The 27113-nt window shown below is 41.2% G+C and overlaps 1 protein-coding gene across 1 annotated transcript in view; it reads left to right on the top strand.

Moving 5' to 3' along the window:
- Positions 1-27113, top strand: part of ADAMTS12 (ADAM metallopeptidase with thrombospondin type 1 motif 12) — a gene marked incomplete at both ends in the record, with an annotated part of 169511 nt that overhangs the window by 49682 nt on the left and 92716 nt on the right. The window contains one exon of the mRNA XM_084305715.1: positions 17511-17685. Coding sequence (XP_084161841.1) covers positions 17511-17685 — 175 coding nt within the window. The remainder of the gene's footprint in view (positions 1-17510; positions 17686-27113) is intronic.

Here is a 27113-nt window from a genome sequence, read left to right as displayed (position 1 = left end):
TACTCTTGAATGCTTCTCAACTGAAGGTAGTCAAAAGCAGTGCCAAATTAATCAAATCAGATTACATGGGGAAACAAAACATAGGCATTTGAACAGCTTGGGCAGTGACTTCATGGTCACAGACTTCAAAGTCTGGAGTGGAAGGAGGAAGGTGACTTGATGCTGGAGTAGTCTTGGTGGAAGAACAGCTGTTGCCTTGATGCTGTCTCAACAGCATTGGCAGGAACTGTAAGAAGGCATGTGCGAGTCTTTGGGCAGAATCCGGAGATGTGCTGCCAAACAACAGCAATTTGCTGTGGGGATATGAGTCAGACCATGGAAGGAAAGAAGAACCTATGTCATGGGCTAGGGGTAGATGGTGTGGCTCTTGGAAAACAGCAAGCAGTGGTGGGCAAAGAAGCCAGCTGGATGTGATTTTTGGTGTCCAGTTTTACTAAACTAGCTCTGTGTTTCCAGCTCGGCTCTGGCAGAACCTTCCTTGAAAGTCTTCTCATAGAAAATGCATGTCAGGGATCTGTGGGTACAGCCATGTGCTATGTGCTTATCCTAGAGTGAGGTCAAGCATATTTTAAAGTAGGAAAAGAATGGAGGAGAACAGTGCATGTGTTTTACATATGAGCTGAGAGAATATTATTCATTGCCTTTGGAATCTGCACATAGTTTGTTGCGATGTAGGCAGTCAGATCCATGCCTGCAGCACATAAAACGCAGTAGAGCTAAGTGTGAGTTTGGTTCAGTGTTTTCCTTTCCAGCTTTCATTGTTGTAGGGAAGAAGAAAAGAAGTTGTAGTGCTGACAAGGAAGCAGATCAGCTTGGGGAAATCTTGTCTGAATTGTTTTGGCAAGGAACAAAAATTGCCTCTGCTTCACTGGTACAAAACCATTTTTTTTTCAATGGTTTAACAATGATAGCATTTCATTTGTCCATACTTTAATGTGCCATTACAGTACGGCATCATCTTGTATGAAAATCCTGGTGTTGAAAATATCACTGAAAAACCCACAGTCTCACAGCTGTAGATATTTCTGCGGTAAAATTCTGGTATTTGGCTGTGCAACTCTCGCTAATAGTGACAGCAGCATTTATTGCTTATTGTACATACTGGTTTTGTAAGTTCACCTTTGTGAGGGGTGAATTATGAATTACTGATTATTCAGTCATGACTTCCTTCCCAAATTTGTTTCTAAACACTCCTCTGGCCACACAAGTTGCTTATTAGACGTCTAAAGGTCAAATATACCTCTTCTTAAGAACTCTGAACTCCATTGGAGTTCTTTCAGGACTGCATATGATCTAGTCTTTATTACCTTTTATTTATTCCCATTGTTATCAAGCCTTTGGATTTTCATTAGTCTCTGAGAAGCAAGAGTTATTCTGAGTAGGAATTGAAGATACTTTATATCTTTTAGGTTTAAGTCTTGTAGATGTTAACTTTTTCAGTAAAACATCCAGGACTACCAGCATGTCTCCAGGAAAGTGTTTCATCTGTGTGAAACATCTATCTGATCCACACAAAAGTATTGGCATATTGCGTGGCATATTTTCCCACATATCACTGTGGGTTTCTTCTAAACAGTATTATATGTCCTAAAGAGACAAAGTGCTGAATTCTTAGAAGTGCTGAACATTGATGCCTTTTTTTTTTTTTTCTTTTTAAGTTAGAAGGTATTTTAATCATTTCAGAATCCCTGAAAGATGCATTATGAGAATTTCAAAACATGCCAGTTTTGAAGACCAAACTTTAACATTGAGCAAAAGAAGAGATGACAGCAAAGCTTTAACAGAAAGAAAAACGAGTCCTTTTACTATAGCAAAATACTTTTCCCCATCTGTCTTGTTCCTAAGAATGTTTGACTGCATTTTTTTTCCAGAAACATAGATTGATTCTTCTCTATATTTTCTTTTCTTTGTGCTAGGGCATACCACATTCAAACCTTGAAGGCTGACTGCTGCTTTTCAAAAAAGAAAATAAAATGCTTTCATTCCAAAAAGTATTTTATTTCCAAAATAGCAAAAGCAATAACTTTGTAGTCAAACAAAAAAAAAAATATCTTTTTCTAATTCTCTTTTTCTAATTCAATGTCAGTTTCAAATAAAAACAAAAGCTTTTCAATAGGCAAAACCTATATTTTTCTTTTTTTTTTTTTCAGAAATATTCTACAGAAGAAAGATGTGCATATCAAAATACTTGAAAATAATCCTAAATTCATCATTTTTAGCCTGAAATCTGAGGCCAGACTCCATCTGAATCGTGGAGTTTGATCTCCATGGGTGAGCTGCCCAACTAAGACATTCTTTCTGCATGAAGACAGACAGGTATTCCCAAGAACAGTTTTTAAAGGTGCCACTTTCTAAAGGAAGTGGTTGCCGCTTGCAAAAATTGTTAAGACCCATGGCAGTTGCATGTCAGCCCAGAGGTCCAGCCTGCCCCATGGCCTGTCTCTGAGAAGAAGAGCTATGCTGGGGAGACAGAGTACATGTGCTCTGTTGTGAAGTCCCTGAAGGGCATCATGGCCTGATGTTATGGCTACAAGAAAATAGAAACCAGGAGAGTAAAAGGCACAATAGGAACAAGCCTCTTGGGAGGCAAAAGAAATGCAACCCAGAAAGCCTTTCTCCGTACTGAAAAAGCTCTTACAAAGGCAGCAGCTGAGCAGCAGATTGTGGATTGTGTCTTGGAGGGTGTTATTTGCCAGGCCCTTGGCTTTGCTGAGTACACAGCAGACTTTCAGAAGGAAATAATGGTCAACAGCAGGTTCTTGGGGAGAGGTATAAGAACAGAGCTAGGAAATAGGAACATCTCCTTGACATGCTGTTTCCGAGCTGTAGGTGGTATTTTTCTATTTGAGAGCCTGGGAATTTTTCCTAAATGGGTTTATCCAGCCTCTTCTGGAACCTCTCTAAACATTTCCCATTTACAATTTTGTGTGACAAATGCCCCCTCAGCTTAAGTAAGTCTTAGATGAAAAAATCTTTTGTAACCTCCCAGCATTTTTAAAGCTCCCTAGCTCTTGTGCTACAGCAGACAGCAAATAGGCAGAGACTCTCCAGTTTTTCTGTGCCACTTGCCACCTGCCCTATGTTGTCTCTCATACATCCTTTTCAGGTGCTTATTACGCAGAAGCTGCTCTTTACCCTGAGTCACCTTTCTGTGTACTTTTTCTACTTCTGTTCCCTATTTTTGGGAGCAGGAGGCCGGGAGACAAGACATTATAAAGTGTTCAATGTGTAGGTGTGTTGTGGATTTACAAAATGGTACTGTAATTTTTTTTTTCTGGTTTGCACTGAATTACTGGGTTCTGCTCTCTATTTTTTGCATCAAGTATATAGTAATTTTGCATCCGTGTTACTAGTGGGTTGACTGAATTTCTCCTGTAGATTTTGAAGAGAAAAGAGAGAAGAGAAAAGAGAGCACCATCTTGTTAACCTGCCTTTTTTTTTTTTTTTTCTTCTTTTTGGTGGGTACTTTAGCATATACACAGTACCTGCTACAAAGCATTTTGCTGGGTTTGTACACAGGGGCTTACTCTGGTGTTGTCTGTAGTTTCTGGAAGAGCTCTAACCAATTTCAGTGCATACAGGAGACTTACTGGGACATGAACATAGCATAACTGTCAATGCTGATGGAAAGGATGTTCTGGTCCTCCCCTTACTTCACTTCCAAGTTCTGCTGAGTTTCTGGGAGACACGGAAATGCCTGTCAGAGTCAAACCTGCCCTCCAGAAAACGGAGGCAGTGATAAGAAAGAGAGGCTGTGTCTTCATTGCCTTTCCCCATGTGCTGTTTCTTGTGCAAGAGTGGCCTCCCAGCTGACCTTCTGCATGGTGACGTGACCATTAGCACGTCTGTATCAGTACAGCCAACCCTACTGTATGTTGCTTGAGTGCTTGGCCCAATGAACTTCAAAGTTCACTTTCCTGTGATGTCTCCAAGGGCTCTGATCCCTTGGGAACTTCCCCTCATGTTTTGAAATATAATGGGTTTTTATGGCTGTCTCTGTTCATGACACAGATGCGTGGTCTGAAGATGGTACCGGCACTGAGAGAAATTTTCCTGCCCCAGATAGCTATGTAGCAGCAGAATCCAAGAGAACAGGCTCTTCGTCCTTGCCCTGGGCTGCTGTCTGCACACCGTATTACTCCCTTCGGACAGGTCTGAATGTAACTGGAAAAACCCTTGAGCTGATCAGTTGTGCCCAATGACAGGAGAAGAGGCAGCGGGCACAAACTGAAACACAGAATGTTCCGGCTGATTACGAGAGGGCACTTCTTTACTGTGAGGGTGACAGAGCACTGGAACAGGTTGCCCAGAGAGGTCATGGAGTTTCCTTCTCTGGAGATATTCAAAACCCTCCTGGATGCCATCCTGCACAATGTGCTCTAGGTGGTCCTGCTTGACAGGGGGGTTGGACTGGATCATCTCCAGAGTCCCTTCCAACCTCAATCATTCTGAGCTACTATTATTTTCTGTGTATAATCACAAGTGTGGGTTAGAAGGGCTGCTTGTCATTCTTCCCCAGCAGGGTGGTGCAGCCACAACTCCATCTCTATAGATCGAGCCCAAAATGCAAAATGCACTCTGGGCCTTGCTCTGGAAACCATTGAACATGCTGACTTCCCAACTGCTTCAGTAGGGGCTAAAGGATTTGGCACCTCAAGGGCAGTGCTTGGCATTTCATCAGATTTCGCTTCCTAGCAGAAGGGTCTTGGAATTAGCAGAGATTTAATTATGCCAGTCTTAGTGTAAGTAGTCTACTCGGTTACTGGTTTGGTACCAACTTCCCCTTTTGTTTGGTCCTTACTGAGTGTACATCCTGCCAAGTTTTGAACTGAAACTTGAATGTGAATGGATTTAGGGGTTTTTGTTTGTTCCACAGGCTTTAGTTCTCAGTGTTTTTTTGTGTGTGTGTTTTTTTTTTTTTTTTTTAACAACTTGAGTCTGAAATCATGGGTCATCTCTGCACCTCTGAGAGAGTTGTTCTGCCTGCAAGCTGTGGTGTCTCACATGTACAGGTAATTTGGATGATGTATTAGTGCGTGCAGTGTACCTCTCATACCAACACAAGTGGATTTCAGTCAGAATTAAAGCTTCTAGGGGGGAATTTATGTCAAGTTTACAGCTAACTTGCACACATTATGTTCTTAAAATGACCTGAACATAATGCTGAATCAGCTCAGCCTTCAACTTTGGTATGTGTGGGACCTGGAATTTGTACCAGGTTTGTAAAAACGTTTATTGTGCTGTGCCAGATGTAGTCGTAAAATCACTTAGTTTTCCTTTCTCGGGCAGACAGAAATAACAGGGAAAGTCAAATGAGTGGCATGTGGTTTGCCTCAGGCCTGCAGAAGTGTAGCATTTCTGTTCTAATTACCAGTTTTTGTTATGCAGGTTTCCAGACTACATTGTACCAAGCATCATCTGTGTACTAGAGGCAGTGCTTTGTCCTCCAGATTCAGGGACTCTGAACCTTTTTCTCATGGCTCTATTTCATTTCTTCTCCCCTTTCTTCCCATATCTCAATTCTTACTCTCAATCGTTTTTCAATACAGCCACTGCTTGTGATGCGAAATATCCTTTTCAGTGTACTGTCACTCATATTTTGATATATTCTGGTATCCTAATGTGTCACAGCTGCCCTCAGATAAGGACTGGATTTTCTTTCACAGTGTATTTGGTTTTGATAAACCCCCTTCCCCTTCAATCTTCCCCAGTGGCAGTGTAGCTATCTGCCATGTGAGCGTGGCTCTCAGCCTGTGCAAAGCTGGTAGAGAAGCTTTCTCTCATGCCTCCCATGGAAAAAAGGGCAGAATGTTTCAAGCATTTATTAGGCAGAAGTGATAATTTCTACCATAGGCACTGAGCTGAAACTCAGTGTAACAGTGCTGCTCTGAGGTTACCGTTTGATGTGGGAAAATGACCTTTTGGAAAAGCACTGGAAGCATGAAAAGTGAAGAAACCGATAGCATCAGTACCGTCTGCCTTTTAGGTTACCTTAATGTGACTTTCATGGTAAGTGGTGGTGTGACCCTTCTTAGGCATGCTGAAATTCATTCATAAGTCCCATCTGTGGCACACAGCCAGAGGTTTCATGAGTCTACAGGAAAGAGAGGCAGAAGCTTTCTCCCTGATACCCCGACAATCACAACTGCAGACCTAAATCATACCCTCTGCTCCTGACAATGCTGCTTGTTTGTGTGATGGAGCTGCACAGAATAAAGCTAGAAGAGAGTCAGCAGATGGGTCAGTGAAATCCAGTCTGTTGTTTCTCAGACTTCAATCTTCAGCTTCTTCAAGCAAAATCATTTCTGTGGAGGAGCAGAAGTTGTACTGTGATCTTCCTTTTTCTTCTCTTTAGGAGAGTAAAGCCCCTGCCAAGCTTTCATCCACTGCAAAAAGGGATAATTGTGCTTTCTTCCATCCATCTGCACACGTCGTGGCAGCTGTCTCTTTGGTTCATCATTCTGAACTCTGCTTTACTGGCTCTTGACTAGGGTTCCTGCGGGTCACAGTAATACAAATAAGACTTGTCAGTAGAAACAATGCCAGTTGTCACTTGATCAAATATTTGTATTTAGTTATTCTCTAATAGGTTTGAGCTCTGCAGTGTTAATATTGCCATTCTTGCTGGCATGGAATTAGTTTTAGAATGTAAGTGAGCAGTAAAATAAAACATCCTTGGTACTTTCAGTCTCTAGGATTAGAGATTGTGTCTGTGGATCCTCTTGCATATGTTTGCATTGTTATTAGAAATCAAAGTTTAGGTAAGAAACCTCTCACTGATTTGGTGTTTATTCTTTATTCTTTAGTGTTATGTAGGCTTCAAACCTTTAAATTTGATCTACTTTACAAACTGTAAGTTTATTGTCCATCAGATCAAATCATTAGAACTCATCCTGTTATCAGAAGTCACAAGGGATTTCAGAAGCTGGGTGTTACAAACCATTCTTATAACATTTATTTCTGTTTTCATGAGATATGGTTGGATATTAGAGGGGGAAAAAGTATTTATACCATGTAAACTCCTTAGATACAGTGCTTTTTGAACAAGCTTAATTAGAAAGAGATGAATTAGATGTTCCAAGAGTATTTTCCAAGAATAAAACAGCTGTTGCTCTTTCCTACTTCTCCAAACTGAAGGTTGTTTTTGGAGAAATTGGGAAACATATTTTGTCTCAGAACAGTGAGACCTGCCAAGTTGTTTTTGGATTCCAAATTAAGGCAAAACTTGCAAGAATCTCACCCTCCTGTGACTATAGTCAAAGTAAGCCTCCTGCACCTGGAGAAACAGCTCATGTTTTTTTTTGTTTTGTTTTGTTTTGTTGGTGGTTTTATATTTATTCAGTACAAGCTGCCATTAAAACTTCCAGTATACAAGGGTTTCACAAAATGGGAGGGGGAGGACAGAGAGACCAAGGACATACGGTAGAGGCAAACACTCAGAAAAGTTTTGTGGTGTCATTGAGGTTGGACAGTAAAGGTTATTAATCTTCAATTTAGATTTAAGTTGCTATTAGATTCACTCTGAAGTAGAGCTTAAGGCTATATTGATATTTTTCATACTCATTGCTTGCTGCAGTGCTCAGTATTATCTAACCGACTTATGCAGGAGGAAAGACTTGTGCAGGCACTTTGCATTTGAGAATGATGTGACCTGCTGTGTGGATGTGCTCGTGCACAGGCTGGGCATGGTGGGGGTATCACCTCCCTGGATTTTGGCAGGTTCAGCAGCCCAAAGGACCATGCCATTTCCTCCAAAGACACAGCGGACTTGTCACACATCGAACTGCAAAGGCAACGTGGGCAAAAAGTGCCCTGGACCTCAGGAGTGCCCTGGGCTTCAGAGAGCTCTTGGGAGTCCATCTCTCAGCGGCAGTTTGGAAATCAGACTGGCAAACAGAATAAGGACTCAAACTGTGCTGGAGTTAATGAATTACGAGTCAGATGTGTCATGCAATTTCCCTGCTGGACGCTCAGCCTGTGGCAAACACAGGCTTGTTTCAACTTAATATAACCAGTGCTGGAAGTTGTGTAAGATTTAATAAATGTCATCTTCGCTGTATTTTAAGACTATAAAAATGGATATTCACTGTATCTCCACTAATGGACAATAAGTTTTTTTTCTGTTGGAATTTATTTGTGTGTCTGATCCTTTGATGCAGAAAAGAAGCACAGATCTGGCTTAAGCAGATCAAATGGGATATATTTCAAAAAGTAGAAAATGAGAATGTGGAAAGAAGCATAAGGGCAGTCTGGGAATTAGACAACAAGATGTGACTGATACAGTTAGAGATGTAGTGGTTCATCTTCCTTGTGAACCACTGGAGATCCCAAAGCAGAAGCCTGTACAGATATTATAATGAGGCTTCAAGCAGCTTCATGGCCATGCAGAAATCAGCTTTCATTTACAGGTCTTCTATCATAAGAAAAGTAGTCTGATGGGATATGTCTGTGATGCCGGTCTAGCTAGTTGGTGGCCAGCAGGGCACCCAGAACTGAATATGTAAATAAGACATGTGGCCTGCTGCTTCTAAGAGTAACCAACAAAGAGCTGGAAGAAGTAAAAAATGTTTTTAGGATGAACAATAAGGGTTAGGATGCCATGACCTGATGTATGAACAAAGGTGCTTTTTTTTTTTTTTTAAAAATGTGAGCCATTCTCAAATACTCACATAAGATTAATTTCAAAGAGAACTTCCTCTAATATAAATGAATACAGCCAAGGTACTTCAGGTTCTGTAAGAAATGTGAAGCTTGCAATGAGTTGGAGGTACACAGAAGTTATTCCTGGCTGTCAGTAATATGTAAAAAACTCTTTCTGGGGCACTGCAGAGGAACAGATGGACACAGAATTTGGTCTGTTTGCTTCTCTTACCCATTTAAATAAATGGTGGATTTCAAATGTAGACCTGCCTTAGCTTCTTTAAATGCATCTTAGATAAACTTCATCCAAGTCTCCATCTCTGCTAAACTGTGGGAAGAGGAATGAACCAGTCCTGCTCAAGCCCAGGTTTGGACTGATTTAGTAAGGTAATGATTCTGTCCTTTCCCTTGCCTTATTCTAAAAATAAGCTATTTTAATTTTGTACCAAAACTATGCTAAACTATAAGACTCTGTTCCAGAGGCTTAGCACCTTTGTCACTTAATCCTGCTGAAAGCATCATTTATTTTCTTTAAAAGAGATAAAGTGCTGGCTTTTTGTGGGGGTGATGTTCATAATACAAGCTTTTGTCCAATTTCTCAATTCTTGAAAGAGAATCAGCCTCTCAGCTTTCTCCTCTCTGCCTGAGCAATGGCATGGCAGGTCAATTTCTTTGTAGCTGTAGCTGAGGAAGGAGATGAAAATTTTGCTTGGATCCTTGTGTCACAGGGTTTGTGTTTTAGGTGGAGGTAGGAACCAATGATGTTTCAAACAGAAAGACCTTGGGAGGGTGGGGGAAATTCACAGAAAACAAATCAGAATCTGAAAAAGGAAAATAAGAAAAACGAAAATATGTTCACAGATAATTTACTTCCGTAGTTCAGTTTTGATTATTTGAGGCTGACATTCTCTGGTAATGAGTGTGGGAATACTTCTGTTTCCTACAGCACAATTTTTTCTTTAATTAGAAGAGTCCTTTATTCAAAGCGAATTTCTCTTACCACACTTTGCAGTTATAGTATGTGGCTGTGCAGCAAACTACTTAAGGGTAAAACCAGCATCTTTTCTTCTTATTTTTGTTTTCCTTAATTTCTAAAAACTCACCATGTTTTCAGAGTCCGTTGCTGACTTATTGTTGGAAATACTGCAGTCTGCTTTGAGGAACAAACTGCTCTCATTACAGATGTTACTTTTTTTGGCATTATTGTCAATGTTCTCAGTAATAGAGAATTGGACTCAATTTTTTTTTTTTTCTTCCCCTGTTCGCCTGACATACACCCACTAATTCCAGCCCTTCCTGTCTGGAATAGAAGTGCAAATTACAAAACTTAGTCAAGGCTAAAGCTGTTCTTCTCCCTTCTCCCACAGGACTCTGCTTCAGTTTCCTATGTGGAACTGTTTGAAAAATTCCTGCCAGAAAATATATTTTGACAAAAAATGCTGAACATTTGACCAAAAGAAATATTATGTAAAAAAATACCTGCTTTCCGCTGGAAAACAGAGATTTCTACTGAAAATCAAAAACGTTGGCTGAAAAGCTTGATTCAGAACTGTCCTAGTATTGCCTCATGGTGAGCAACATGCAGTGTGGGAGATGCAATATGTCCAGGGAGCCATTTGTGTAAAAAGGATGAGACACTTGAGTGAAAAATCCCATTAAGTAGTGTAAAAGCGCTTCCAAATACAGCCTAGGGAAAAAAAAAAATGTTGGAATTTGAGGAAGGAAGGAAGAACAATAACACATTTTTTCAGTTTTCCCCAGTAGACAAGAGACCCCACCCTCCTCCATTTTATGGCCATTTCTATTATTTTATACAGTAGCTTATCATGAGAAAGTTTGAATGAAGGGAACTTGGCTGCAATCACTTTTTCTGTGGTAAAAACTAACCTTTTAAATCTGCATTTTACAATAAGCATAACTAAGCTTGCTTATTTCTGATGAGAATTTCATAGTGAGGATTATTTGTATACCCTGAGGCTATATGAATGCACCCGGGAACTGCAGTTCATCACATTACCAAATATGCTACAAAATGAAAAAAAATAATAATAAAAAAATGTTATAAACTGTTGAAAAATGAAACAAAAAAACACACACGTACATTGTATAGATACATAGCTTGAAATCTGATGGATTTTAAATGAAAAACGCTTGCTGTTATATTTGAGAGTCAAAAAAGAACAGATGAAATGAACAAAATTAAAGAAGCACTTATATAGCAAAGATAAATTTGCCAGTTCTGAGTGCTCTGAAGTAAATTTAATGTGAAGATAGGTGACGTTTTCTTCCAGTTAGTCTCATTACTTCCTTTCTTGCTATACAGCCTGTGGAGAATGAAAGTCCAAGTGCAAAGTGTGAATTCAGTAAGTACTGAAAGTCTGTTGAATGCTGTTTGAAAGTACATCTGCATGTGCTGGAAGCAGACTCTTACAGTCACTTCATCCCAAGCAGCATTGGTGAGCACAGTGCATTGTGATTTTCATATTTGGTTTCACCCATAAATTTACATGGGTACTGCATTTCTGATGAAGACAGAACTGGAAATTGAATTCATTAAAGAATATTTTTCCCAACTAGATTAGCACATGAAATATAAACTATTAATCTTCTCTTTTTCAGACTTGTTTCTAAAGAGCTCCACATTTCTCAGGGTTAAAACTGTGAGAGTTTTATTCATTAGCTCTATAATGTGTAGGGTCTTTACATTTCCAATTGATAGATTGTGTAATTGAAAATTTGTTTAATATATGACCTAGAGCATAACACTTATGCTCTTCTTTATGATTCTGGATAGGAGTGAAAACAACTATTCCTACCTGGCAGCTAATCAGTCAAAAATTAAACAGTTTCAGGATAAACAAAGGAAGGATAAGGGATCTTGTTTTAGGAGATAAATGGATGCCTGTTTGCGTTAAAGCAAAGAATTTATTGCTACAGGAAGTCTTGATGGAAGAAAAACAATTTAAGAAGCTCCATTCTGATGGAGCTACTTCCACCATAGCAGGAAATCCTGCTGCAAATATGAGTCCTAGCTGCCTTATTATGTCCATACTGAATTACCAGGCATGCCAAAACTCAGTATTGGACACAAGTTTTGAATGAGATGGATGTGTAGGGTACAAGGCATGGTTATTTTTACTAGTTTTCAAGTCCCTTTCTGGGGGAGGAGAGCAAGTTAAGTGTTTTCAATAGAATTATCTGTTACTCTAAATATGTTGAGGCTTTTGTTGGGTTTTTGTCTGACACAATATTGAACTGCCAGAGGAAAATTACCATAGCCCTTTAGTATCTTCAGATTTAGTCCTTTTCCCATCGTCCTGCTGACTGGTATTAAGCATGGACATACATGATGGAAGCAAACTATATGTATTGCATGTAGAAGGCAGAATCGTGTATTTCAGTGCACTCCACTGTTGAATTGCACTTGCAATTCTAACAGTTCTTGAGTGATTTGGCAGTGACAGAGAGTTGATGTAAAGAAAGTTTGAAAATACTTTTGAAGTGTATTTAGCATCAGTGAGTGTTCATGATAAAGGAAGAAGCTGAGTGTTTGTGATAAAGGAGGGAGCCTCCCTAAATTTGCTTTGATTTACAGGAAAGAAAACATTTATGTAACACATACACAGAGCTGTATTTAAGACACTGGTCTCAAGAATCTTTGTATCCTCATGGAATAGTGGCTGGGAATAATACAGACCAGGGAATCTAGTTTATTTTATTTTCCATTATTTTCATCTTCTTTTCCATCTTTTTTCCCCACATGGTGCTTACAGTACCATATTAATGGCAGCTGCAAGAAAAATAAGGGCAATGCATGCTCTTATTTCAAGCTAGCAACACCGATAGAGAATACCTGTATACTGAAACTGTCTGGAAAGAAGGAGTACTTGGAGATGTTTGGTTACACAGTGACCAACACCTTTAGAAAGATAAGATCTGGCCTGGTTACAATATCCTGTCTCTGTCCTGCACTGTCCGGCAGCTGTCTTTACCGTGGAGAATGCAGATGGCACTAAAATGCTGTGTAAGATGTAATGGTATCAATCTTACTCCATATTTGAGCAATTATGTTTTCATCCAAATTTCAAACTCTTTCAGAATCTCCCAGTGCAGAAAGTTCAAGTGAAAGGAAAGATTGCTTATAAATCTTTTACATCACTGAGGAATTTATTATACATAGAGCAGGCAGTTTTGCTTAAACGAGTTGTATGGCTGCTAGAATTTAGGATCTGCGATAACTTCTGGAGCAAACTGTTCATTGTTTTTATTTTTGCCACAACTTGCAATCTGTCTAGAATTATAGTACTTGAAAAAACTGTATGTTCTGCTGGATCCTCTGAATAAGAATAGGAACCAACAGTAACAAAGTGCCACCTCTGCCCTTTCTGTCTTTGCAGTCTTACTAGCATACAGATTTTTAATGTACTTTTCAAGTCAGCCGTGCAAAACAGGAGTGAAGGAAACATCCTCTTGCCTTAAGAACCACATTTTAGGCAGAGGTTAAAACAGTTTTTCATGAGCCATTTTGAGGTCAAAGCTGAAAGTAGAAAAACGGCAACAAACCCTCATTTTGATTCAAAGTGCACAGTCAGTGGCCTAACAGGTACAGTTATACTCTATTTGGTGACAATGGTGGCTTATATTTTTCCATGCCATCCCATCAGTTGCTTGTGGGGACTCACCACTGAATTAACGTGTGAAATGACTGCATGAGTGCACCCAGTTAGTATTGCCAAGCTGATCACGAAGGATTGCGTATGACAATATTGGGCTTACATGGCAAGGTTTTGGTAGCAGAGGTGGCCTCTGTGTGATGAGTCTGCCCCGTGTTAGATAAGGGCCAGTTTCAGCTGGCTTCAAAGGGACCCACTGCTGGGCAAAGCCAAGCTATCAGCAATGTTGTTTGCACTTCTGTGAGAGCAGATTTTAGAAAGGGAAAAAACTGCTGTGTTACAGCAGCTGGGAGAGAGGAGTGAGAAGCAGCTCCGCAGCCCCCCAGGTGAGTGCAGCAGGAGGGCAGGAGGTGCTCCGGACACACAGCAGCAGATCCCCTGTGGCCTGTGCAGAGGCCCCCTGGTGGAGCAGGCTGTCACCCTGCAGCCCATGGGTCCCACATGGAATCTCATGACTCATGGAATCTCTCAGGTTGGAAAAGACCTCTGAGATCATCTAGTCCGACCTTTAGCCTAGTACTAAAGTCCGTCACTAAACCACGTTCCTAAGTTCTGGAGCAGATCTCCACGCTGCAGCCCCCCCATGGGTGGAGGAGCCCCCGGTGGAGCAGGTGGATGTGGCCTGGAGGATGCTGTGGCCCATGGAGAGCCCCCACAGGAGCAGGCCCCAGGCTGGAGCTGCAGCCCGTGGAGAGGAGCCCACACAGGAGCAAGGGTCTGGGGGGAGCTGCCACCCACCTGTGGGGGACCCATGCTGGAGCAGTTTGCTCCTGGGGGATGGACCCTGTGGGATGGAGCCATGTGGGAGCAGTTCTTGAAGAGCTGCTGCCTATGGGAAGGATGGCATCCCATGGGAGGGACCCCATGTGGAGCAGGGGCAGAGAGTGACCATGAAGGAGTGGCAGAGATGAAGCTGCTGACTGCAGCTCCCATTCCCCTGCACTGCTCAGGGAGGACATAGAAGAGGGTGGAGGGGAGGGAGAAGGTGTTTTTAGTTTGTTTTTAGTTCTTACTGCTCTGATCTGTTAGTAACAGGCAGAAAAGTGTATTAATCTCCCTATGCTGAGTCTATTTTGCCCAAGTTTATGATTGTTGAGAGATCTCCCTGTCCTTATCTCAACCCTTGAGCCCTTTCCATTGCATTTTCTCCCCTGTCCCCTTTGAGGAAGGGGAGTGAGAGAGAGGTTGTGGTGGAGTTCAGCTGCCTGCTTAGAGTTGTTCTTGTTTTATTCAGAGCTGGTAGCAGTTATAGCTGTAGGTTAGCTGTGCTACTCCAGGGTGTCAGGAGCTGTTGAGGCATGTTGAATTGTGAGTTGATGACACTGGAAAGGTCTGGAATGTCTCCCTAGTAGAACAACCCCCCAGGCTTCTCCTTCATGTTTCACAGCGACTTCAGCCTCGATGTTAAGTGTGGGAGCAGCCTTTATCTTCCCAAGATAGAGCGATCTGCAGCCAAAAAATGCAAAACTTCTGTCTTTTATAAACCTCTTTTAAAGAACAAATGTTATAACCGTTGCGTAAAAGTTATTCATCTCTGAGGTGTCTTTCTTCAGGGAAAGAGACATAAGTGTGGTCTTTTCCAGAAAGTAAGGGACATCAAAAATTTCTAGTTTTTCTGCATAAATTGCAGGAGGCATCTCTTGGACCTTGCCTCACATAACGTAGAGGAGACAAGCAGGAAGGTAGTAATTACAACTAGAAGAAGGCTGGTGCAGCTGTTTCTGTTCATATTCAGTTATCCATCTACATGAAGAATGAAACACATACAGGCATGCTTCAAGTAGCTGCATATACTCCTGGAAAGTGATGTGATGATGATGATAAGGATAGTAGAAGAATTAGTACAGATAAGCATTTACTGTAGAGGACAGGACGAAAATTTATTTCACCCCTGATCTACAGGAAGGCTGGCAGGATTTCTACCTCAGGAGGATGGGACAGGGAAATTACAGTACTGAACTTAACAAATGGTGTCTGCAGAATGCCGGCTGGTTTGGGATGTCTGTTGTGGCAGAGCTCACTTTAGAATAGAGTTGTTATGGCAAAAAACATTAAGACCGAGAAAGCAGATGTTTCATATTGAGAAACAGTAACATTAAAAAAAATAAAATAAAATCAGTGGGAATGTCCAAAGCCGGGTTCTGTAGTAGCCAATGGTTACTGGCTCATTGAACAACCTTTCCTGCCATCTATGTGTGTGCATTTGCAATATGAAATACGTTTATTTTTTCTTTATTCTCTTGCTCCGTAAAGCTTGGATGGATAGCTGAATTTTGACATACAGAAACTGGGGAGCTTGGTAAATGAGGTCACTACTGATACATATAATTTTTATGTGATTGCCTTCCTTTATACAGGTGCAACTTTGACACAATAAGCCAGTGTCTAATCAGTCTGCCCTACAAAATCAGCCTCTGCAGTGAAGATGGCTAGTTCTTCCTGGTTCCAACCAGGCTAAAAACACAACAGGACTTATAAAATATAAAAGAAAGTTCGAATCCTGTGGAATGAAATGGAATGGACCTGTGCCAATGCTTTGATTCCTTGAGCAGCAGGAGGAATGCAACATCTACTTATTTCGTTGTCTAGCCTCCACATAGGAATTCCTCCTCTGTAGGTTCATGCTTGCTTGACATCATTATCCATTCTAAGCATGGGTTTTATTGCTTTCGTAGTGCATCTCAGACTATGTCAAAAGTAGCCTTGATTTATAATTTAAAAAGAAACCTGGGCATTTTTGGTTTTGTGTTTAAGAATCAGAAGGCTCATTTTTTTTTTTTCCTTAAAAAGGAAATGAAAACATACAAGCAGTAACAGTAATCCCACATGAGCAAACATATGTGACTTTGAGTCTTAAACCTGTGAAGTCTTATGGGTGTAACCTTAAGGTTTCAAGCCAAGAATAATCTCTGTTTTTTAAGCTTTGATTTGCTGTGGAAAACTGGAAAGGGAAAGAGTTGTCACTTTTTAGAGATGTTGGGGCAGACTCCCCAGCTCCAAAGAGTTCCCTCTTCTTGCTTTTGTGCTGGCTTTCCCAACTGCCTAGGGAAACTGGGGGACCTTGGAGTATTTCAGAATGATTTAAAAATTTTTTCTGTCCTTGTAAGTTTGAATACAGCAGCTAAGGAATTACAGTGTTGCTGACTTTTTTTTTTCCCCTGTCCCAGAGCAGGTTAAGAAAGATGCACTGACCACAGCAAGAGAATAAACAAAGATTGAGAAAAAGGTCTAAGAGTGGGTGGGATACCTTGATCTTCTGTCACATCCCCAGCGTGGGCTACGGGACCTAAGTTGTCAGTAGATCCTTCTCTTTAGATTTAGTATTGCTCTGTATATGTTGGAGTGTAGGGGCTGTAAAATGGTTTTGCAATGTTAGCAATCTCTGCAGAAATGCAAACTGAGACACAGGGTACCAAGGCCATTCTCAATTGCATGCATCTTTCAGACTGCAGCAGCAGGAGGTGTAAATGAATCCTGTGTAGTCCAGGTTGATATCAAAGCCCTGTCAAAAGTGCGCTCAGTCAAAGTTAGGAGCTTGATACAAAAGCTGTAGCATGAGAAATTTTACAGCCTTTGTTATGCCAGCCTATTGTATGATCACAATAGCTTGGTATAAGTCATGAAAAGCTACTTATTTCTTCCATTGAAAGCCTGGGGGCTTGTGGTGGGGGGTGATGTTTGTTGTTTGAGTTGAGAGTGGACCACACAGTTCAGCCATTTTGTGTTGTGTAATCTGACTGTGGAATTTCAGTAGGAGCAGAATTACGCTTTTCACTTATGAAATAGCTTCTATTCAGGATTTGTTCTCTGGGGAATGGCTGCAAAACGGCAGAAGAACAAGATGTGGCTCTTTGTACTGCATCATGTTTGACTAATTAACTCTTGACCTTTCCGTGGCTTTGTACAAATATGGAAGCTTTTGCCTCAATACATGGTATTTCAGGACATTAGGAAGAAGATATTTCTTCTGTTCCCATCTGGTCTGTTACACCTTCATGAGGTACAAAGCACCTGTGATGTATGCAGCAAAATAAATGCTGAAAACATGTTGTTTTGTGTTGTTTTAATATTTTGATGCCACAGTGTAAAGGCTGGCTTATGAGAAGAGCTCAAGGATGGTGGTGTGAGAAGAGTCTATTTTACTTTTGACTTCAGGTACTGGACAGTAGAGATTAACTATTTTATGCTTATTTTCAGACTGGCTATTTCCAACTGCCCCATGGGGATTACTTCATTGAGCCCATTAAAAAGCATCCACAGAAAGAGGGAACACCCCATCCCCACATTATCTATGAGGCAAATACCCTTCAAAATGCTTTAAGGAGAAGACGAGCAATCCCAGTGGAAGAACAACAAGCATGTGGATTGAATGGTACAAATGTTGTTGAATTTCTGCCTATTTGCCTTCCGCATCTCTCTGAGCAGCTTTTATTTTCCAGCTGTCTGTGCCTTTCCTTTTGCCAGGCTTTCCTAAACTGTAGAAAAAGAGATTATGCAAAATGAGAGTGTCTCAGTCAAAACACCTCTATGGCCACCCATCTGGTTCCTTTCTGAGTCCGAATTTAAATCCGCCTTGTGACTGCTGGAATGTTTTTCACACCGTTGCTCCTTTCTACCCCACACTTTTTCCTCCAGCCAAAATTGTTCAGTAAATTTGACTTGAAATTCTTCAGTAGTTTTGGGATGACAAGAATTGCAGTTGTTATTATTTTAAATAAAGTATACTCACTCCATAGAAATGTTGTTCTTAATATAAAATATCCCATCTCTAATCCAGTGTTTATATTTAAGCTTCATAGATTCTTAGTGATTGTTACCAGAATATTTAAAGACTTTTGACAGTTCTGAAAGTGTAGTGTAAGGCATCAACAGATCAATGGTTATATGTTTGTTTTGGTGTTTTTTTTAGAAGCATAAATAAAAAAATAATTTACATACAGGAGCAAAAACAGTCAGCATTATGCCTTTTGGGAAAACAAGCCAGTAGGCTATCCTGGAAAGGTGGAGTATGTAGTTTATATCTCCTATCTCCAAAATGAGTTCCTTTAATTATTTTTAGAATCATTTACTTTATTCATTCATTACTAATGGTAAAGTTTTGGTAGGAAGAATGAAAATAACCCAAATGATGTAAGGCCCAGGTTATGTACAAATAGAGGTGCGGAATACGTAGAGGTGTGTGTCTGTGTGTTTTTCAAGGGTTAATGGTTAAATAATAGTTGGTTCTTTTCTGAGGGTGCAAAAGAAGGAAGGATATGTTGGAATTTTTAATTCTCAGTCATGACTGCTGCTGCAGTTCTATTGCTGTGTGATGTGAATTGAAAATTTAAAGAAGCAGACAACTCAGCCCCCCTGTGCTTCTGGTTGTAGACCTGGATAGCAGTTGTTTCTTGCTGGATAAGAGCAGTGTGAAACTGCTGGGGGAAACCAGAAGCCTAGGGGCTAGTGGGGAGACACTCGATCTTCTGTGATAATGCATAGGTAAGGGTAAGGGGAAGCCATAAGAGTTAGTATCAATGGTGTTTCTTATTGTTTTTCATCAAATAAAATTATATCTACTTTTTAGATAACTAAACCTTAAGTTGATAAGCCATGAATATCTAATATTGGTGTCTATTTTAACAGATCTAAAGTATCTCCTTGATTTTTCATTTCCTTTGCTGATTACTGGGATAAATGAGAGGAATTTGTTTAGATTTGCCTGTGAAGAGTGACGAACTGTTCTAGTCTACTGTCCTCCATGTTTCTTTTATGCATAGAATAATGTCTATAAGCGGTAATTTTAGGTGTGGAGAGAAGATAGAAAATACAAGGCATTGTGCTGTGTATTTGCTTTGTGTAGTCTGATAATTTTCTTTCTACTTCTCGCTTTTTATCTTTGGGGTCTTCCTTTAAAGTATTGAAGAATGAGACTGAGAAAGACTGTACCTGGATGCTGAGACAAATTGAGCATACCTTCCGTGAGATTTCATGACTTAGACTAGCTAAGTTTGCTTTTGGATTTTAACTCTGTCTGATGTTATTCATTGTAATACGATTGAGCTATTCCTTGTGCTAATAATATGTTCATGATATTTCAGGCTAGCAAAGGGAGCATCTTATGAATTAAAAAAGTAATGCACTTGTCACTTAGGCTTCTGTGTTTAACTGACTTGATCAGCCTTTATAGGTTATGCCTGCTTTTGGTCAAGCAGTAATCTGCTTGACTGTAATAAAAGTAATCAGTGTGAAAAAGTGCATTGGGAAAAGAAAGCATTCCCTTCATTATGTTTCTGCTCTTTGTGTGAAAAGATATAATAGTCACTGGTTCTTATGGTGGCCTTAACTCCTTAATTCTTGTTTTATGTTCTGTTATTCAACTGCTGTTGTAGCCAACTCTTCAACAGGGCTAGAAAAAGACTTCAGTGTCATTTCCTGTTTACAGTAGGCATTATTAAAGATCAATTGCTCATTGTAGAGGTAGAATACAGAATAAAAATGGAAAGTGAGTTAATTCTTGAGTTCTTTGCTGAATATATTTACTACACAGGGTGTGGGGAATATTTGGTACATAAATTAAGTTTTAAAGGTGGCAAGTTGCCTCTTCCCTCTTTTCAACACCACAAGCACTTCATGCTGTTTCATGCCAGAAGTCTGGTATACCCAGTGATATCACAGATGGCCCAGATTAATGCCTTTTGGGATCACTTCAAAGGAAAACAATTCCAAGTTCTCATTTAATTGTAGAAATAAATTGTATTTTACAGATTCAACATCATGACCATTCTTCTGTATTCTCAGTCCTAACTTTGTGCTGGGCTGGGGAATAACTGATAAAGAGCTGCCTGCCATATCCTGTGTTTGACCTGGTTTTCAGAGTCAAGTATCTTAAGCTTGTGGGCTGAGGTTCATTATACAGTGTGTGTGCTTTTGTTTATTTGAGCTCTGATTCTGTTTTTGTTTTGTCTTGTTTTTTGAACTTAAACCAAGACAGTTGAGCCATTTCTAAGAACTATGCTTGTGAAACAGTTTATATGCCCAGGTTGAAATGTAATTGTATCAGGAATAGTGCAGCCAGCAGGACCAGGGCGGTGATCATCCCCCTGTACTATCCTCTAGTGAGGCCACACCTCAAGTACTGTGTTCAGTTTTGGGGCTCTCAGTATAAGAAGGACATCAAGGGCCTGGCGTGTGTCCAGAGAAGGGCTACGAAGCTGGTAAAGGGCCTGGAGCATAAGTCCTGTGAGGAGGGTCTGAGGGAACTGGGATTTTTTAGTCTGGGGAAGAGGAGGCTGAGGGCAGACCTCATTGCTCTCTACAACTACCTGAAAGGACGGTGTGGGGAGCTGGGGGTCGACCTCTTCTCACAGGTAACTAGTGATAGGACTAGAGGGAATGGCCTCAAGTAGCGCCATGCGAGGTTCAAGTTGGAAATGAGGAGACATTTCTGCTCAGAAATGGCAGTCAGGCACTGGGACGGGTTGCCCAGGGAGGTGGAGGTGTCACTGTCCCTGGGGGTGTTCAAGGAAAGGTTGGACGTGGTGCTTAGGGACAGGGTTTAGTGAATGACATTGGTGGCTGGGGGACGGTTGGACCAGATGATCTTGGAGGTCTTTTCCAACCCTAATGAATCTATTATTCTATGATTCTATGATCATTTTTGCTTGGAAAAGTTGGAGTCCGTGCAAAAATTTTGGTGGTGATAATAGCAATGTAGTCAGAGTTAGCAGGTCTGTCTGGCAAGGAATAGAAAGACTACTTGTATAAGCAAAATCAAAAAAGAGGAATTGCTGTAGGAAGGAGAAGGTGAGGACTATACCTCCTGTACAGTATTTTTTAGCCTTTTTTGATGTAGGGAGCTCTAGAAAAAAGCTCTGTGCAGTTTGCTCACAACAGCTTTTACTGTGACAATGACCAGATGTATCTCCAGGTTCCAACCCTGCTTGTCATCTGTCTCTAATCTACATACAGTAATATTTTTGCATCAGTTACATTCCTGTGCTGTTGCAATGATTATATTAATTAATTTATAATTTGCAGTATCCTGAAGTTCCATATATTTGGAGAAAAATCATTGTGATAAATGATGTAAATTAGAACTTAGGTATGTGCTGTATGCTCCCGCTGCTGCTAAGGCAATTGCTGGATGACTCAGTCATTAGCTGCATGCAAAACTGAGTGCTTATCTTAAGAACAGCACCATGATACGGTACATTGCAAGCTGCTGTATTACAGTGATATTTGAAATGTGTGAGAAGGGGCAAACATGATAAATAAAAAATTGCCCTGACCTTTACAAATACCTTTTCTGATCATTTTTGCCTGTGGGAGAGGGAAAGTGAGGATTTGCTTTGTTTTTCTAAATAGGCTATCTTAAAAACTTTCCAGTGCTCCAAGGTACAGCGCAAGAGAATGAATTAACTTCCCTTTCACAAAATAAGAGAAGATCTGCTCCTTTATCTTTCTGCTTGTTTTAATGCAGTCTGTCACAAGGTATTGAGTTTGTTTGTGAGCTGCAAAGTGGAGAAGCTTTGTGGAATGACAGTGGAGCCCTTCCTAGATGAGCAGTGATAGGGGATGGCAGCACCACAGAGGGGACTGATAGGATATGAAAAGATGGACTTTTTCTTGGTCTGGTGCAGTGGTCAAGTTGCAGTAGTTTAAAGGTAGGGTAGCTGAGTTTTATTCAGACTGTAGCCCAGTGATTGCTGCAGTAAACTGTACTAAATAACTAAGCAAGGAGAGATTTATGGTATTAAAATAGATCTCTGTGAATAAGTCATAGGAGCTTTCGGCATATAGCAGTTGTCATATGCTTTGCCTCATTTTGACAGTTTTGAAAACAGTTGATAGATGAGCTCCACACATATCAGAATTTGGGATTAGTTTGACTTGTACATGAATCTCCAAATCCTTGTCTGCAGAGGAGTTACAAACCTTAGAAACTTCTCCATTAGATTGAAGGCATTCTTTCCTTGGAGCTGTGATGGGATAAAGCTGGAGTGAGGGAGGAGGAGGTGGTACCCTAGTGCTGTGAGAGGTGAGCAGAGGGGTGGAAGGAACTGAAGGAGAAGAGCACCAACATCCCTGCAAAAACATTTTTAAAGTAGTTTGAGAGATGTTTTGTGTAGTAATTCATTTAGCAGATGACTGGAATGTTATTAAGCTGTTTCAGATGATAGTTACGTGCTATTCTGCCTATGGGTTGTGTCTGAGGGCAGGATTTTATTGAATAATGGTCTTGGTCGTTGATAATTAACTTGCAGCTGCCAGAGGATTCTCTTCATTTTTTCTGTCTGTAAACGTACAGCATAAACTATTAGTCTTGGCTCTTGACAGTGAAGTCCTTTGTTTAACCAGTTGGAAGAGGGCAGGAAAAAAGTCCTGGACACTGTTTTATTCTCAAAGGATAGTCTGTCTTTTTTTGGAAGAATATTGTGGCCAATGTAAGCAGCCTTGCTTGCTGGCAGAACCCAATACATGCTGTGTGACTTCCATATCTTTCAAAGAATGATGCTGACATTTTTACAGTATTTGTTTATCCTGTGTTTAACCACATCAATTACTATTCAACTTAATTTGCATAGTTTCTCCAAAACACAAAGGCTATTTTTTCTTAGAATAGTAACTTCACATATTGAATTATAATAACCAAGCTGAATTCAGTGCAGAGGGAAGAGCATCTTTCTCCCTGCATCCCTCTCCTTTCTATAAACATGCTCTACAAACCTGTTTAAATGGTGCTTGCTGTGAAAAAAGAGCAAATGGATACATATAGACAGAGTGACCTCTGTTTTAAAGCCAGAACCACAATAGAAACAGCCTCCAGGAGTATGTGGAGTATCTCATTTCTGGAACAGTCTTCATTGAACTGTGAGCAGTGAGCGCCTGCTTGTGCAGACAGTGGGAGATTTTGCATTTCAGAGGTAGGGTACCTGGGAAACACAGACATCACAGCTGATTTTTTCTAATAGTGAATTTTATTTTTGATGAATTTCAAAAATAATATGAATTTTGATTCATATTTTATGAATTGCTTTTAACTGTTTGATCTCAGCAGAATTATTTTTTTCCCAAACAAGCTCAAGAAAAAGATGCAGAAGTTTCTAACTTTCTTTCTCTGCTAGTTTTGGCTGAGATACAGTTAATTTTCTTCTGAGTACCTGGCATGGTGCTGTGTTTTGAGTTTAGGATGAGAATAATGCTGATAACACACTGATGTTTTAGTTGTTGCGGAGCAGTGCTCACACAGAGCCCAGGATGTTTCAGATTCTGGTTTGGCCCTGCCAGCGAGGAGGCTGGGGGTGCACCAGGAGCTGGGAGGGGACAGAGCCAGGACAACAGGCCCAGGCTGGAAAAAGCGATGTCCCACACGGTGTGGTGCTGTGCTGAACAGTTAATAGGGGCTCGCTGGCCAGGGGGGCCATTGCTGCGCATGTACTCGCTGGGCATTGATCAGTAGGTGGTGAGCAATTTTGTTGTGCATCACTTTTTTTTTCTTTTTTTCTTTTTTTTTTCTTTTTCTTTTTTTTTTCTTTTTCCTTTTTTATTTTTTTTCTCTTTTTTCTTTTTCCTTTTTCTTTTTGTTTTTTTTTTTTTTTCTTTTTCTTTTTCTTTTTTTTATTTTTTCTTCTTTTTTTCCTTTTTCATTTTCCTTTTTCTTTTTTCCCCCTTTTTTCTTTTTTCTTTATTTCTTCCTTTATTTTTTTCTTTTTTCCTTTACCTTATGTCTTTCTCTCTTATTTAGCTGTCTTCATCTCAACCCATAAGTTCTTGCAGTTTTACCTTTTACAGTAATCTTTCCCATCCCACTTGGGGGGAGTGAGCATGTGGCAGTGTGGTGCTGAGCTGCCTGACAGGTTAAACCACAACACTTTCATGTTTCAGGAAGTTTTTTTTTTCTTTTTTTTTTTTTTTCAGCAGTTCTTTGGAGTTTATTAGCAGCTTATCAGAGATAAGATAGATTTTCTTTTTTCATTGTCTTGTGCTTTCCTTCTCCAGAAAAAAGGAAGAGTTCCGTTTCTGAAATCTCTAGGTTCTGTGCTCAGGAGATAAAAAGTCTTTAACTTGCAGTTGTTAGCATTTGACATACAAATTTAAGAAGACTTCTTTGTTCCTTACACTTTGCTGTCAAAAATGCTGTTGTTAAAAGTGAGCTTTCTAAGAAATGAAAAGGTGTAGTCTTCTTGCTAAGCAATGGAAAGGATACTAAGTTTTCACAGAATCACAGAATCACAGAATTTCTAGGTTGGAAGAGACCTCAAGATCATCGAGTCCAACCTCTGACCTAACGCTAGCAGTCCCCACTAAACCATATCCCTAAGCTCTACATCTAAACGTCTTTTGAAGACTTCCAGGGATGGTGACTCCACCACTTCCCTGGGCAGCCTGTTCCAATGCCTCACAACCCTTTCAGTAAAGAAGTTCTTCCTAACATCTAACCTAAAACTCCCCTGGCTCAACTTAAGCCCATTCCCCCTCGTCCTGTCACCAGGCACGTGGGAGATCAGACCAACCCCCACCTCGCTACAGCCTCTTTTAAGGTATCTGTAGAGAGCGATAAGGTCGCCCCTGAGCCTCCTCTTCTCCAGGCTGAACAAGCCCAGCTCCCTCAGCCACTCCTCGTAGGACTTGTTCTCCAGGCCCCTCACCAGCTTTGTCGCCCTTCTCTGGACCCGCTCAAGCACCTCGATGTCCTTCTTGTAGCGAGGGGCCCAAAACTGAACACAGTACTCGAGGTGCGGCCTCACCAGAGCTGAGTACAGGGGGACGATCACCTCCCTAGCCCTGCTGGTCACACTGTTCCTGATACAAGCCAGGATGCCGTTGGCCTTCTTGGCCACCTGAGCACACTGCTGGCTCATATTCAGCCGACTATCCACCATCACTCCCAGGTCCTTCTCTGCCTGGCAGCTCTCCAACCATTCCTCTCCCAGCCTGTAGCTCTGCTTGGGGTTATTGCGCCCCAGGTGCAGGACCCGGCACTTGGCCTTGTTGAACTTCATGCAGTTGACCTCAGCCCATCGGTGCAGCCTATCCAGATCCTCCTGCAGAGCTTTCCTACCCTCAAGCAGATCGACACGCGCACCTAACTTGGTGTCATCTGCAAACTTACTGAGGGTGCACTCGATGCCCTCGTCCAGATCATCGATGAAGATATTAAAGAGGACCGGCCCCAGCACCGAGCCCTAGGGGACGCCACTAGTGACTGGCCTCCAACTGGACTTGGCTCCATTCACCACGACTCTTTGGGCCCGGCTATCCAGCCAGTTTCTAACCCAACGAAGCGTGCGCCAGTCCAAGCCAAGAGCAGCCAGTTTCTTGAGGAGAATGCTGTGGGAGACGGTGTCAAAAGCCTTGCTGAAGTCAAGGTAGACCACATCCACAGCCTTTCCCTCATCCATCCAGCGCGTCACTTTGTCATAGAAGGAGATCAGGATCGTCAAGCAGGATCTGCCTTTCATAAACCCATGCTGACTGGGCCTGATCGCCTGCTTGCCCTGCAAGTGCTGCGTGATGACTCTCAGGAAAATCTGCTCCATGAGCTTCCCTGGCACTGAGGTCAAACTGACAGGCCTGTAGTTTCCCGGGTCTGCCCTCCGGCCCTTCTTGTAGATGGGCGTCACCTTTGCTAGCCGCCAGTCAACTGGGACCTCCCCCGATCGCCAGGACTGCTGATAAATGATGGACAGTGGCTTGGCCAGCTCCTCTGCCAGTTCTCTCAGTACCCTTGGGTGGATCCCATCCGGCCCCATCGACTTGTGCACATCCAAGTGCCGTAGCAGGTCACCAACCAGTTCTTCATGGACAGTGAGGGCCACATCCTGCTCCCCATCCCCTTCCACCAGCTCAGGGTACTGAGTATCCAGAGAACAACCGGTATTGCCGCTAAAGACTGAGGCAAAGAAGGCATTGAGCACCTCCGCCTTTTCCTCATCTCTTGTAACTAAGTTTCCCCCCGCATCCAGTAAAGGATGGAGATTCTCCTTAGTCCTCCTTTTTGTATTGATGTATTTATTAGCATACAGATGTTCAATGAATCTGCTTAAAATATTACTTGAACTTTATGTTGTAACAGCACTGTATAATGCTGAAACATTTAAACTTTGATACCCAAGTAGTTGAATACTTTAGTTTAAGCTAGATGTGTTACAAGCTAGCATGTTTTACAGTTCTTGGAGAGTAACAGTCATTGTCAAAGGCTGATTCATCCTATCCTAAGATGTCTTCTCTGACATTTGGGATGCATTGCCCTTGGGAGCTGCCTAGGCTGTAGTTACATGCAGTAGAAGTATTGGTAGAGGAGAATGGAAGAAAATACTGTATTTTATGCAATTCTTCCTCTCCAGTAGAATCAAACCCAGCGCTTTCTCCAAGTGGATCCAAAGACTGTGCTGAAATGTGGCAGAGAAAGCTCAATGCTGGCAGAGTGCCTGCACTTGGTGTCCTAATCCCTAAAGGTTTTATCATCTTCTCTTTTCCAATGGAATTTAACCTTCAGTATTTCAGTACCAACTGTAACAGGGTGGTTTCCATATGTACTTGTACTGTGCTGGTGGTAGGGGGAAAACAAGTGGCAATGGGAGATTGTTGTTATAACTTGGTAATAGTCACTCGTTGCCACCAAAATGTATCAGAACAATGATACACTTGTTCAATGACTGAATAAATTTTGATGTTCTGTGAAAGGACGTTTTTCAAACAATGTAAGTCAAAATTATAGTGGGGGGAGGCAGTCTCCTTTATCGCATTTCAGCAGTCTTTCTTTTCCATCCTGTGCCACTGGGAAGAGGCAGAATTTGCTGCACTGTGCTTGCTTTC

The sequence above is a fragment of the Netta rufina genome (genome assembly GCF_964035555.1).
Source record: "Netta rufina genome assembly, chromosome: Z".
In the NCBI taxonomy this organism is placed as follows: domain Eukaryota; kingdom Metazoa; phylum Chordata; class Aves; order Anseriformes; family Anatidae; genus Netta; species Netta rufina.
Note: the sequence above shows the minus strand (reverse complement) of the source record. Positions and strands in the feature narration are given on the sequence as shown.